General features: G+C 49.5%; 1 protein-coding gene across 4 annotated transcripts in view; it reads left to right on the top strand.

The window, feature by feature from the left end:
- The first annotated feature begins 1,964 nt into the window (after window positions 1-1,964).
- The window catches only part of ARHGAP10 (Rho GTPase activating protein 10), a 226,039-nt gene continuing 214,921 nt past the window's right edge, over window positions 1,965-13,082 (top strand). For 2 of the 4 annotated variants that reach the window (XM_080937425.1, XM_080937426.1), the window contains exon 1: window positions 1,966-2,361. In XM_080937425.1, coding sequence (XP_080793551.1) covers window positions 2,208-2,361 — 154 coding nt within the window. In that variant the 5' untranslated portion in view covers window positions 1,966-2,207. Of the gene's footprint in view, window positions 2,362-13,082 lie in introns of all 4 variants that reach the window. The other 2 variants (XM_080937424.1, XM_080937427.1) reach the window with 2 other exon arrangements.

Raw genomic sequence — 13,082 nt, 5'->3', positions numbered from 1 at the left:
GGACAGGCAGGCAGCAGGCAGCAGGCAGCAGGCAGGCAGGAGGGCAGCAGGCAGGCAGGAGGGCAGCAGGCAGGCAGCAGGCAGCAGGCAGGCAGCAGGCAGGCAGCAGGCAGCAGGCAGCAGGCAGCAGGCAGCAGGCAGGCAGCAGGCAGGCAGCAGGCAGCAGGCAGGCAGCAGGCAGCAAGCAGCAGGCAGGCAGCAGGCAGCAGGCAGCAGGCAGCGGACAGGCAGGCAGCAGGCAGCAGGCAGGCAGCAGGCAGGCAGCAGGAAGGAAGGAAGGAAGGAAGGAAGGAAGGAAGGAAGGAAGGAAGGAAGGAAGGCAGTAGGCAGCAGTCATGGTGCTAGAGCAGAAGATGAGAGTTTACACCTTAATTCAGAACGAGACAGTGAAAGAAAATTTGGAACTAGCTTGGTTTTTGAAACCTAAAAATTCACCTCCAGACAAACCTTTTCCAGTAAGGCCATGCCTTCTAATCCTTCCCCAAACAGTTCCATACTAGGGACCTAGAATTCAGAGGAGCCCAACCTACCCCCACCCCCGTGGGAGTTATTCTTATTCAAGCCAACAGCCCCACCCCCTCTTTGTTTGTGAGGCAGGACCTTGCTATGTAGCCCTGTCCCGCCTCATACCAGGTAGTCTAGGTTGGCCTTAAACTCTCAATCCTCTTGCCTCAGCTTATGGGATCTGGCATTATGCAGCCTCAGACAATATGCCTGGCTGGGTTTCGGTTTTATTTTTTTCCTGCAGAGGCTGGAGTGTGTTAGGCTTTTGCAGAGCCTTAATTCAATCCCCAGTTTTCCTTCGTCTTTGCCTCCTTCTTTCTCTGTATACTCCTTGCTGATTTTAGTAGGACATGAACCTTTCAAACTGCCTAGAAGTTGTTGGTAAAGTAATTTGAACCCAGAGGATGGTCATTGAAGCCTTACCCTGGCACTCAAACGGTGCTGTTTTTAACAGAGTTTATAGAGTCGGCTTATTTAGCTGCTTCGAGAGGATTAAGACTCCTACAGCTCACGGGCCAAACAAACTCTTAATTACTGCACTCGGTCTGAACGTTTTAAAGAATCACTTTGAAGTTTCTTGGTGCTATTACCATCATTAAACCTTTACATATAAACATGTGCTGTAAGTTTGTGAAAAATGTGTGCCATGTGTGTACCTGGCACACGTTAATTAGCTGGCTGATAAAGTGTCTCCAGTGTAAGATTTGCTGTATATATTTGGGGGAGGTATCAAGTTCTGCTTTAGAATGCACGGAATAGGAAAGGAGTTTTGTGGGCGCACTGACACGAATTCACACATGTCCACGCAGCCTCCCATGGTAAAAACCACAAAAAGTCTGGCATTTACTTTGGGCGGGCTATTTTTAGAAGCTCGCCTCTCCCACCCGTGCAAATGTAATCTGCAGAACAGAACAGAAAAAGGGTCAACGCGGTTTGGCCACACACTCCCTGTCCTCAGCCATGCAGCACGGACACGAAGAACAATGTTCTAGAAACTGCAGAGTCCACGCCGAGTTGGAGATGTTCAGCGCTCACGCGAGGGCGGCGGAGTGGACGAGGAGAGTGAGCGCCCGGCGTGCGAGCCCTTGTAGAGCGAGGCACCCTTCCTTGGGTACACAGATAAACCAGTCAATCATTTCCGCCCGCCCCGACATAAGTCATCGGACCTCGGGGACCGAGGCCTGCTTTTACAAAGCCTCCTTCCCGTTCGGTCCCGCGTCCACTTCGGGGATCCGCCGGAGTCACCTGGACCTAGCGAGTCGAGATCGGGGAGGCGCAGGCGTGGGGTGAAAGGCGCAGACTTGGTCCTCCACCGCCACCGCCTCGGAAGGAAGAGGAGGGGCGACTGCGCGTGGGGAAGAGAAGGAAGAGGCGTCCGGGGAAGGGCAGGGAGGAGGAGAGCCCAAGGCGCCCGGGAGGGAGAGCTGGGGCGTGGGGCGGGGGCGGGGCGGGCGCGCCCGAGGCGGGGCGGGGCGGGGCGGCGGCCTGTGCAGCTGCCGGGGGCTGCCGGGATTGGGGAGCCGCGCCGCGTCCTCGCCTGGGTCTCTGGGCTCGGCGGGACGTGAGTGCGCTGCGCTCGCCGCGCGCTCTGCCCTGTTAGCCGCCGCCGCCGCCCTCCGCAGCCGCCCTCCGCCGCCGCTCCCCGCACCTGGCCGCCGCCTCGGAGCCCAGCTCGGCCTGCGCCCGCGCGCACCGCCGCAGTCATGGGGCTGCAGCCCCTGGAGTTCAGCGACTGCTACCTCGACAGCCCGTGGTTCCGGGAGAGGATCCGCGCGCACGAAGCGGAGCTCGAGAGGACCAACAAGTTCATCAAAGAGCTCATCAAAGACGGCAAGAACCTTATCTCTGCCACCAAAAGTAAGCGGGGTCCCGCTCGCCTTCGGGCTGCGGCGCGGCGAGGAAGGCGGGAGGAGCGTCTTCCCCGGCCGAGTGGGATGGCTCTGTGCCCCAGAGACGGGGCTGGAGGAATAGGCGACTCCTTAGGGGATAAGCTCCAGGACATTCCTCCGCTGGCGCTTCGGCGCGTTCCCTTCCCCGCCCGACCCAGGCCCTCGGTGGCACGGGAGCGCGGAGCCGTGCGTAGGAGCTGCCCCGGGGCTCCCGCCTGGCCCAGCGGAGCAGCGAATGGAGGCTCGGCTCCGGAGTCAGCCTTTCCTGAGGCCTCACGCTGCACCCAGTCTCCCGCAAAACAGACACCAGGCAGTTCGACAGTTTTGTCTCGTAACAGTTCCGAGGAACTTTTTGGAAATGCTGCCTGTAGTTGAGTTAGTCAAAAATCCTTATGTATCCCCTTTCTGTCTTGCGCGACAGCCCCGACCTACGTCCCTCGTGAGGTAGACCAGTCTACCTGGCTTTGTGCTGCCTTCTGCACATTCCTCTGTCTTGTGGTGAGGCGGGTTCAAAGATTGGGGCTTGGAAGGGTCAGTGGGCAGACTGCCCTCTGGTTCTGGCCTGCGAGCAGTGCCTGTGAGTAGGACATTCTACTGTTCATGCTTGATGCTGGCCACCTCGGTCCCTTGGCATTCAAGCAAGCAAGCAAACAATTCCTCAAGCCACCTACGAAGACAACAGAATGGGAAGTGTATGGGAGCTGTACTGAGTCCAGGAGTAGAGGCTGGTTGAAATGTGTGCAGAAACGGTTGTAAGGTTCTTTAAGTGGGCGTTGTCCAGAGCCAGGTGCTGGCATCCCGGCCACCCTGGAACCCGAGCTCCTTCCTTGAGTTACTGTGAACATGCCTTTCTCCCCTTGAAAGACCGGACGTGCAGGAGCCAAGCCTAGGTACCCTACCCAGCCTTTTGGGTTGGTGTTGGTTCAGTTCCCTGGAGTTTATTCCCCACGTACATTCTCACCCCACCGCTTCGCACCCGGGAAGATTAAAACGTACCTACTGGGCGTGCCTTCTCCTTCACCCAGTCAGGTGCCTGGCCCAGTTAACATTCACTTAATGAATGAGTTGAAATATTTTTCAATGGGAAGAGTTTAGTGGAGCCATCCCTGTAATTTGGGAAGCAAGTCACCCAACTTCTCTGGACCTTCTCCAAGGTTCTTTTGGTTCTGTGACGTCTTCGGTGTTTCAAAGTTGGGTATGGGAATCACTTTGTGATGAGTGGGTCATTTCGTTGGTGGCTGTCCCGGCTTTTGGCTTCTAGGTGGGAAACAGAAGGAAGGTCTGTAAGCTTGGGGATGATGATACAGTGAGAGGTGTGGGGACATCCATAGCCAGTGTTAAGAAGCTTCAGTAGATGAGGACATAGGTGTAGCTTCTCTTTCAAAAAATAAAAAGTGTGTGTGTGCTCTTGTGTCGTGCATGTAAGAGGTCAGGACAACTCTGGAAGCTGGGCCCCTGTCCCATGTTTATGGGGGCTCTGGGGCTCACGTGTCAGGCATTTCTAGTCCTTTGTGTTGGCTAGTAGCTTCCTTCGGAGCTAGGAATGGGGGGCAGAGGGTAAAATCAGGTTGGCCATGGTAGGAAATGATTTCTGTGACTGCATGTTACCTGTTTCCCTGGCAGGAAGCATCCCTCATGCTCCTGAGGCAGCCTGTGTGTGTGTGTGTGTGTGTGTGTGTGTGTGTGTGTGTGTGTGTGTGGTGTTAGCTTTCCTCAGAAGGTAGACCTGGAATTTGTGACTCGGTGTGAGACACAGAATGGATGATGTCATTTTAGGGAGCAGACAGTGCTATCTTTTCTGTCCTTATCCTTAACTTCACATTTTTTCCCTCAAGAGTGAAAGGTTTAGTGGACGCCCTTTTGGCAAGCCGGAAGGACCCTGGCCTTGTCTTCTGGTTCTTCGGAGAGATTGAAAAGCTGGGCTGAAAGCCGGAGGCTGGCTTGCTGGGTGGGTCATGCAGTTCTTGCTGTGCTTCCCTGTGGACTTTCTCGCCAGCAGCAGTCAAGCTCCCTCGCATTTGGAAGCCTGCCCATGAGGTCACATAACCAGTTGTCTTTCTGGAACCCAAAGTTCCAGAGTCTAGAAAGGACGTTGCGTTAGGGGAAGGGTCTGCAGAAAGGACAATTGTCAAGCTGGTCAAGATCACCAGATTGCCTCTATTTCTTGGCGTTTCATAATTTGGTTTGCAGAATAAGGCCTTTTGTGCTTTTCTTTGGGTTGTGTATTTAAATGATTTCTGTTCCTCACTGGCCAGCAAGAAACCTTGACTTGTCATTCGAATGTCTTGAAATTCTTCCATCAACATTTAAGGAAGCTTCAGGCCTGTGGGGCCTGAAGGTCCCACACTTTGATGCTGCGTTGGTACCACAGAGAACTCCTGTCTCTGCAGATGGTTTCTGCAATGCGCTCACTTAATCTGAGCAACAGTTTTGAGTTATCTGTATTCTGCCAAGTTATGGAAATAAAGGATATGAGTCAGTATAGGTCAGGTCAAGCCTGGGCTGTGAGATGCACTCCTGCAGGGTTGGTAGGCTGCAGGCCTGTGCAGGAGGATTGCTGGTGTGGCTCACTGTAGGTTACAAAGTGAGACCCTATCTTAAAATCTTAGACTGTTGGAAGGGCCGGAGAGAGCTGGGTCAGCACGTGAGAGCACATACTGCTTCCAGAGAGCCACAGTTGGATTTCTAGCCCTGGAGATGACACCTCTGGCCTCGGTGGCACCGGGGTTTGTGTGCACACCCCCCCACAGACACATACAGATGTCATAAATGTAAAAAGAGAAGTCCAAGAGAGTAAAAAGATGATGTGACAGTGAGTATAACTTCCTTTACAGGAATGAGTTTGCTAGAGTTTGCTAGCGTAGAGCAGAGAGATTCCTGGGGGTTCCAGAACTCAGGGGTGCCTTATAATAAGGGAGAGAGCCCTGATGGATGGAAAACAGGTGAGAAGGAACCAGAAGTTGCAGCGTGGGGGAAGAGTGAGGTGGGAAGGGAGAACAGGAAGGTCGGTTTCAGATGGTAGATTAAGGGGAGGAGTGGGAATGCCCCCTTGGAGAAGCCGCTGAGGTGTTTCATGGGAGTCTGGGAGAGAGATGGTTAGGGTGGCGAAGGTGTATGGAATGGAGTGTAGGGTGTGATTGGACACAGCGTGGGGGATGGCTGCTCGGGGTGGGGGGGGCTCCAGAGAGGAGAGTCAGCGACCTGTGTGGGAGACTAGAGATCATCCACTCACTTCAATGGAGTCTTTGTTCAGATGGCATTTAGTTCTTGTGTTTGTCGCCCCTCCGCTGTGTGTAGACTGATCAGGGTCCTCTTCAGTGCAGCGTCCACGACTGGGCTTTCTGGGAGGAAAAGTGTAAGGCGCCTTATGAATACGAAGTTTTCATATTCGTAAATGTTACATCCCGGTGCAGTGAGCCTGGAATGTCTAACCTGTAGGGGAACTATCAGCAAGCAGTGCTGAGCTTTGTTGCTGGCTCCTCTCCTCCGTATATGAGGTGCTCTGCAGTAAACTTGGCTTTTCTGGTTTTGTGTGAACTGCCTGCTCCCATCCAGTACAAGGACAGGACCGAAGGGTCCTTGCTCTTTCTGAGCCAGGTCCAGGACGGGTCTGCTCAGATCGGATCTTGATCTGTTCAGGCCTTTGTGATTTAGTGGCCTATGCTTTGTTTCAGTTAGTCAAACACGAAAAGCCACCCCTGTTTTGTGTACTGGCTCAGAGGTGCTCTTTGGGGAAATTTCTTAAGTTGCCCTTACACATTATTCCGAGATTTGGAAGAATGAGAAGAATTTCAGCTCTCTGTAAACTTGAGTGGTCGTGTTCCCTTTTTATAAGAGTGGGTCAGTGCAGGTTGACTGCCGTGGTGTGCAAGGCTCTGAAACACCCATGAAGTGCTCGTGGCAGGTGCTCCTGTGACCCAGGAGACACTTTCCCTTCCACTGACCTGGTTTTGTTCAGGTGACTCAGGGAGAGGTACTTAGAGACAATTCTGATTGCTGTAACTTGCTTCTACCTCAGTCCTACTTGCTGGAAAGAGCCAGGCAAGAGGGACAGGGTTGTTGGAAACCGCGAACAAACTAAGGAGCACAAGTCACCTAAACTGAGCCCTATTTATCTCAGTCCATTTTCTGAGTCTGGAAAATTGTTTTAACACTGAGAACTCCAAGGGGGCGGGGAAGCAGCTTACTTGGTGGAGTGCTTGCTTAGCAGGCGTGAGGTAATCCTTGACAGCCAGGAACTAGGTTTGGTGGCGTGCATAGGCTGTAACCCCAGCGCTCCAAGGTGGATCCAAAGTTCTTGGCCATCCTCTGCTACACAGCAGGTTTTGGGCCAATCTGAGATAAGAGAAGAATGAAGAGTCTGATGTCAGTGAAGCCGGCCGGAGACTTTGGGGAAAGGTCGCCTTTTGCCGAGGGGACCACAAAAAAGATCTTCACCTTGGGTATCTGACACTGCTTCCCTGACCCTTCTGACCAGGAATGAACCAGTCCGAGAGGAATGAACTAATCACGTCTGTGTTTGTGGCGCCCTGAATTGTTTTAGGCCACATCTGAATATTTGTTAAGTCCCATTAGGGCAGCTCGGGTGGTGCTCTCTTCCTTTTGCTGGAGTTGGTGTTGTAGATTTGTGCCAGTGCAGCTCCTAAGTGAAGATTAGAGCAGCGCAGAAAATACAATGTTTGGAAAGCTCATAAAATTACAAGTTTAACCTTTCCTGAATAGAAAAAAAATATGTGCATGGTTTTTGTCCTTAAAAATTCATCATGGATGCCCCCTGCAGTGGGGGTCTCACCTGGAATGAGCTGTAAGCCTGTACTTGGACTTTGTTCTAGCAGCCTGGTCTGCTGTAGGGATGTAGGCTGGCTGGGAAAATAATTAGGATCAGGTTTGAGCTGGAAAAGGGCAGACTGTGTGGAAATGCTTTTCTCACCGCTGGTGGTCCTTGGTTCTGAATTAGGATCCACTAGCAGCAGGGCATTGCTCATTGAGAAAGGTCACTGTCCTTGAGTCTTTGTGAACTGTTAGTGGCTTGTCTCATCTCCTGGGGCTCCTTTACCTTGCTGGCCTCTCACTTAGGACCTTTTCCTCTCAGTCTAGTGATTGCAGGGATCACAGGGTGTGCTCCACCACAGCTGCTTCTTTACAGTCTTCTTTCTAAGTTCTTTAGGCTTCCGGAAGCTGATTATGATGAGGGGGGCTTTATGTTCCTGATTACTCTTTAAAGCAGCTGACCGCCAGGTGTGGCAGCGCTGTGCTTTTAGCCCAGGCACGCAGGAGGCAGGACTAGGTGACTCTGAGTCTAAAGCCAGCTTGGTCTTCATAGAGTTTCAGGCCAGTCCAGGTCGGATGAAAGAATGTAAGAGTGAGTGTTGTCCCCTATCTGCCCATCCACATGACGCTGTCTAAGCAACAGCGGGACCTGGGCCGAGCTCCGTAGCTTTTCTGCGTCTGGGCTGAGTTGACATAGGCAGAGCATTTAGATTAAAATCAAAGGTAAGAATTATGTCACCTATAAAGCCCTTTTCTTGGGATAAAGAGGCTGTGGTGGCTTATAGACCAGTCCTCTAACCTTTTGGTACTCACTCCTGCTAAACAATGCATTTCCCTAAATTGTCGTCACACAGAGTGGGGGCATGAATTCTGATGATGCTGGTGAGTTTTAGAAATGTAAGTGCTCGGGTACCTCTGGGAAATCTGACTCCCAGGATGTGAAAGCCATGTCCACGATGTCCCGAAGAACTCCAGTGGATCATGCACAGCTGAGATGCAGGCAGCCTGATGTTAAATCGTTGTGTCTCACGCTGGGAAACCACAGCTTCTTAAAGGCAGTACTGAAGGTGAGAGAAGACTAGAGACCCCTGGGAGCGGAGCTGTCCTGAGGGCTTTTGGGCACTGCATGAGGTGTGCTGCACTTGCTGGAAATCTAGTCCTGAATGAGTAGTGAGCAAATGTGATATTTTATAGAAGTGTAAACTTACATCTGACCACACTTGAGCTAACTGTCTTTTGTCATGTCTGAAGTCGCTTGTTAGAAACTTAAACTTGACTTTGTCTCCTGACATTCAGTGTCCTCTAACTTTGCCTTTGATTTTCTAAAAGTATCTTTTTTTTTTTAAAGGGAACTTGCCAAGTTGGCTTTATTTTCAATTTTGGGGAGGAGTGTTGAACTTCCCAGATTTTTTTCTGAGTAGAAGTGTTTTGAATGTCTTACTGGATTCCTTTAAAACTGAAACCTCAGAGACAAGATTTATTTAAACATGCATTTAAAAATTATTCCTTCAGCCTGAGGTGGGTCCGTGTTTAAGAGTACATGCTACTTCTGTGGAGGACACAGGTTTGATTCCCAGCACCTACGTGGTGGCTTATAATCACCTGAAACTCCAGTTCCAAGGGATCCAGTTCCTTTCTGGTGTGCACACCAGGCATTTACATAGCACATATATGAAGACAAAACAGTCATCCATATAAAAAAACTAAAAAATTAAACATTTCTTATTTAAAATATGGTATGCTATAAAAGATGATAATAAGTAACTGGTGTTAAATGTTGACTGTCTGCTTTACTTGATGTAAACTCATATTATGGATTAAGAATTATTCCATGGTGTTCTGTTACCGTACTTTATTGGTTAGGAAACAGTAGAGAGGTTGGTGGGGCTGGAGTGCAACCCTGGGTTTCTCTGATTCCTGACCCCAGCCCATAACAGTGTCAAGCCATTCAAGAATAAGGTGTGTGTGGCTGTGGTCTTCTGTAGGGAGTGTCACAATGGGAAGTCCTTGCAATATGGAATTATACAGTTGATCATCTATAGAATGTCCTGATTAGTTCAGGGCAGTGGCAGTGATTTAAATTTTGATGTGACCATTGTTATAAATCTAACATTTTTAAGTATAGATATCCAGAAATTATATATATACTGGTTTAATTGCAAGGCATAAACCTCCATTCAAGATTCTTTTCCCTCCTTCCTTCTGTCTTTATCTGCACATTTCTCCTTTTGTTCTCTGCTTTCTTCCTCTTCCTCCTTTTCTCCTCTTCCTCTTCCTTCTCCCCTACTTCTTCCTCCTTTCTTCTTCCTCCTGAGGCAGGAGTCACACCCTTATCAACTACCTCTGACCCAGCTAAGTTGGCTTCCCTGGTCCAACTAGAATTTCTTCTCTGTGTTTCCTGAGGAAGATGCTAATCCTGTGCCGTGTAATATTCCATCACCGAGTGTGACTTCTCCACACTCAGTGATTTGCTCGCCCACAGGCACCCTTAGCCCTGGGTGCTGAAGCAGTGCTGTCTTGGAGCACGTGGTAGTGAGGAGGTGTGGCTGGAGGAACTAGATTAGCTGGAACCTTGTCACCCTGGCTCTGCATGCAGGATGTGTAATGGTTTGTAGACAATTGAGTACTTTTCACTCTGACTGCACACTTGGCATCATCACATAGACGGATGATGTTGGGAAAGTTAAGCCCTCAGCACCTAAGGTTTTTTTTTTTTTATCAGCCAAAACTCTCATTGGTTGATTATTTATTTTAAGGCAGTCTTACTCTGTGTACCCCTGGCTGGCTTGGAACTCAATGTATAGACCAGGCTGGCCTCAACCTCTTAGGCAATCCACCTGCCTTCGCCTCCTTCGGTGTTATTTTGTTACTTTTATTATATCTTAAGGAGGTAATCTCACTGTATTTCAGCCCACATTGACGGCAGGTCTTGGGTTCAATTCATTCTCCCTGCCTTAGCCTCCTAACTACCTTGGCTACAGGTGGGGCATTTGGACCTGTGGGGTGGTAGTGTTTAGTATTCAAATCAAATACTAAAAAAACTCAGAGAACTGCTTATAGTCATTATTAAAAGAACTTGGGTGGCAGAGGTAGGCAGATTACTTCAATTAAGAGACCAGTCTGGTTTACACAGTGAGTTCTAAACCAGCCAGAGCTGCACAGTGAAAACCTGTCTCAATAAAAACCTCTGTCCTAAATTCCTTCGGTTGTCTTATTTGGTTGCCTAAATTGCCTTAGCAATAAAAATAAATAGTCTTTGGATCTGTATGGGATTGTTTTCCTTTCAAGCTATCAATATCTTGAAGTCCAGAGCTGTATTCAGGCCTCTTGACTAAATAGGAAAACCTATCTGGAGTAATGTGTGGAAATCCACAACTCCTCTTTGTAGGTAAAGGTCACATACTGAACCCCCGAGTGTAGCTCTAGGCCTTCTGGTTTCCCCTTATCAGATTATATGGTCACGTCTAGCAACCCCTTAAAAATCTCATTTTATCACAGGAGAGGGGAAAAAAAAGCAGTTTGAAAGATTTGAGAATCAAGCCAACTGTGCCGGGAATGTTGGGAATTTGAGAATCTGACATGTTCTTTTGTCATGTGACAGATGGGTTTGTGCTGTGTTGTGTGGAATTTGGGTCAAAGGCGCAGAGAAGCTAAGTCACAGCTGCAGTGATAAAGTCAGCTTCACTGTGTGGCCTGAGGCCGCTGCCTGTGTCTCCTCTGTCACGAATGGATGGTGACTAAGCTGAATGACTGATCCTTGCAATATTTTAGTGTTTTTTGGGTTTTTTTTTTTTTTTAACTTTCAGGAAAAAGTAGCAAAAGGTCAAGCTAATGTAAAAAAAGCTTAAAAGCCTGTGTATACTCCTTACAGATTTGTGTCTGTATGGGAGGGGTGTCACCTGGCTTTACAGAGGCCCTGCTAATGCTAGAGGAGACTGGACACACAAGTTGGAGTTCCAATAATGGTTTCATAAATTAACTAAAAGGCAGCTTCCTTTCTGCTGCAGTATAGAATGCTCTGCCGTAGGTAACAGGCCTAACTGGTTTCAGGGCACGAGGGAAGGCAGCAGAGAGGTTCCCACTGAGCTTTCTAACCGGAATCTGGATCCCGGAACATTTCGAGTGCTGCCAAGATGCAGGTGGACAATTCTATACCATGAAATATTGTTTCTTGTACAAAAATTGTTAAGAATACCGTGTCTGACTATCTTCTACACCCATACAGACCTAAAATGAGTTTGGTGTTATCAGCTGGGTTCTAACCCAGTCTCAGCATCCCAAAACACTTCTGGTCCCAAGCATTTGAACAAGGGCTACTCATCCTATAGCAGCAAATAGCAAAGGAGGGTCAGAGGTTTCTGCTGAGTGGAGAAGGATTCTCCAGGAGAAGGCGGAGTAGCGGAGGCTGGCAGCATCCAGCCTGTGTGCTTGGGAGCAGCTGTGCTGCAGACAGTCGGGTCGTCTGGGAGGGCATGTGGATTGATGAATACAGTTCCTTCTAAGGGAAGAGGCAGCTTAGGAGCACGGCACTGGCTCTATGACCGTTTGCTTCTGTGAGACCAAGGACTCAGCTTGGCTGGAAGTCTGCCCCATGGAGCAGGAGGACAGTCCTAGTTTAGAGGCTGCTGACTGTGCATGGGGGTTCCTGGCTGTGGGGGTGACTGGAGGAGAGGAACAGGCTTGGCAGGAAGGACGACGTGCTGTAGTTTTTGTGTTGAGTCTGGGGGTGGGCTCAGTTGGCTTGTTTTGTGGTTGTGTGTTTTGGGAAGAAAGGACAGAGCTAATGGTTCTAGAGATGCAGCAGGAGAAGGCCTGGTCGCCGGGCCATCACGGTGAGGTGGCAGCAGGCACAGGAGGCACAGAGGAGCAGGAGGTTGGCTGGTCACCGTCCCCTCCACACGTAGAAACTGGGAGTGAGCCGAGCTGTGCCGTCTCAGGGCTCATCCCAGAGACCACTTCCTTCAGCACGGTTCTTTTAAAACACCAGCGCCTTCTGAAATGGGCTCAGTAGTATGGGACCAAGAATTCAAACTCTATGGGGGACATTTTGCATTCAAACTACAGTGTTGAGGGAGGGTGAGAAAGTGGTCACAATTTCTCAATGGAGGAAATGAGTGAATGGATAGGAATGAATGAATGAATGAATGGACAGATGAATTTGCAGATCGTCACTGAGGCCAGGGAAGAGCAGTATCCTGATATATCACTCTTTGCTCCACTCCTTTAAAGCGGAGTCTCTCGTTGAACCTGAGCTAGGCTGACAGCCAGCAAGCATTAATAATCTTTGTCTCTTTTTCCTGTAGTACGTGGGACCACACCTGGCTTTTTACAAGGGTCCCGGGGGATTCAAACTCAGGTCTTCATGCTTGCATAGCAAGCGCTCTACCCACTGAGCCATCTAATAAGTTATCTCTCCATCCCCCAAAGGCAACTCTTTTAATGAGGAAAGGTTTATTTTGGCTGATGGTTTTAGCCCATGGTCACTCGGCCTGTCGCTTTGGACTGGTGATGACAGAACATCGTGGTAGGAGCGTGAGGTGGAGAGCCGAATTTTCTCTGAAATTATATGATAGTCTTTGAGGATGCCTTCCTGAGGTTTTGCTGAGTGTGCTGCATGGTATCCGAGTCAGGATGGGAGGGAGAGAATGGAGAAGGCCAAGTAGCTATTATGTAACCTCTGGGCTCCTTTAATTTGACAGGGTCTAAAAGCCTCATGTGACTGTATAAATTAGCCTGTTCATGATGGTCACACGTGAAGAAACCGTAACCACATTTAACATGGTTTTGTTTGCTATAACACGATCGAGTGTTTTTTGGGAGTGTCTGCCTGAGTGGCAGGTCTGATTTATCTTGACCATTGTAAATAAAAATAAATAAATTAATTAAAATAGATTTTAAGAAGTGCTGTTGTGTCTAGAA

Source organism: Micromys minutus (assembly GCF_963924665.1).
Source record: "Micromys minutus genome assembly, chromosome: 24".
Lineage (NCBI taxonomy): Eukaryota > Metazoa > Chordata > Mammalia > Rodentia > Muridae > Micromys > Micromys minutus.
This window is presented reverse-complemented; position numbering and strand designations above follow the sequence as displayed.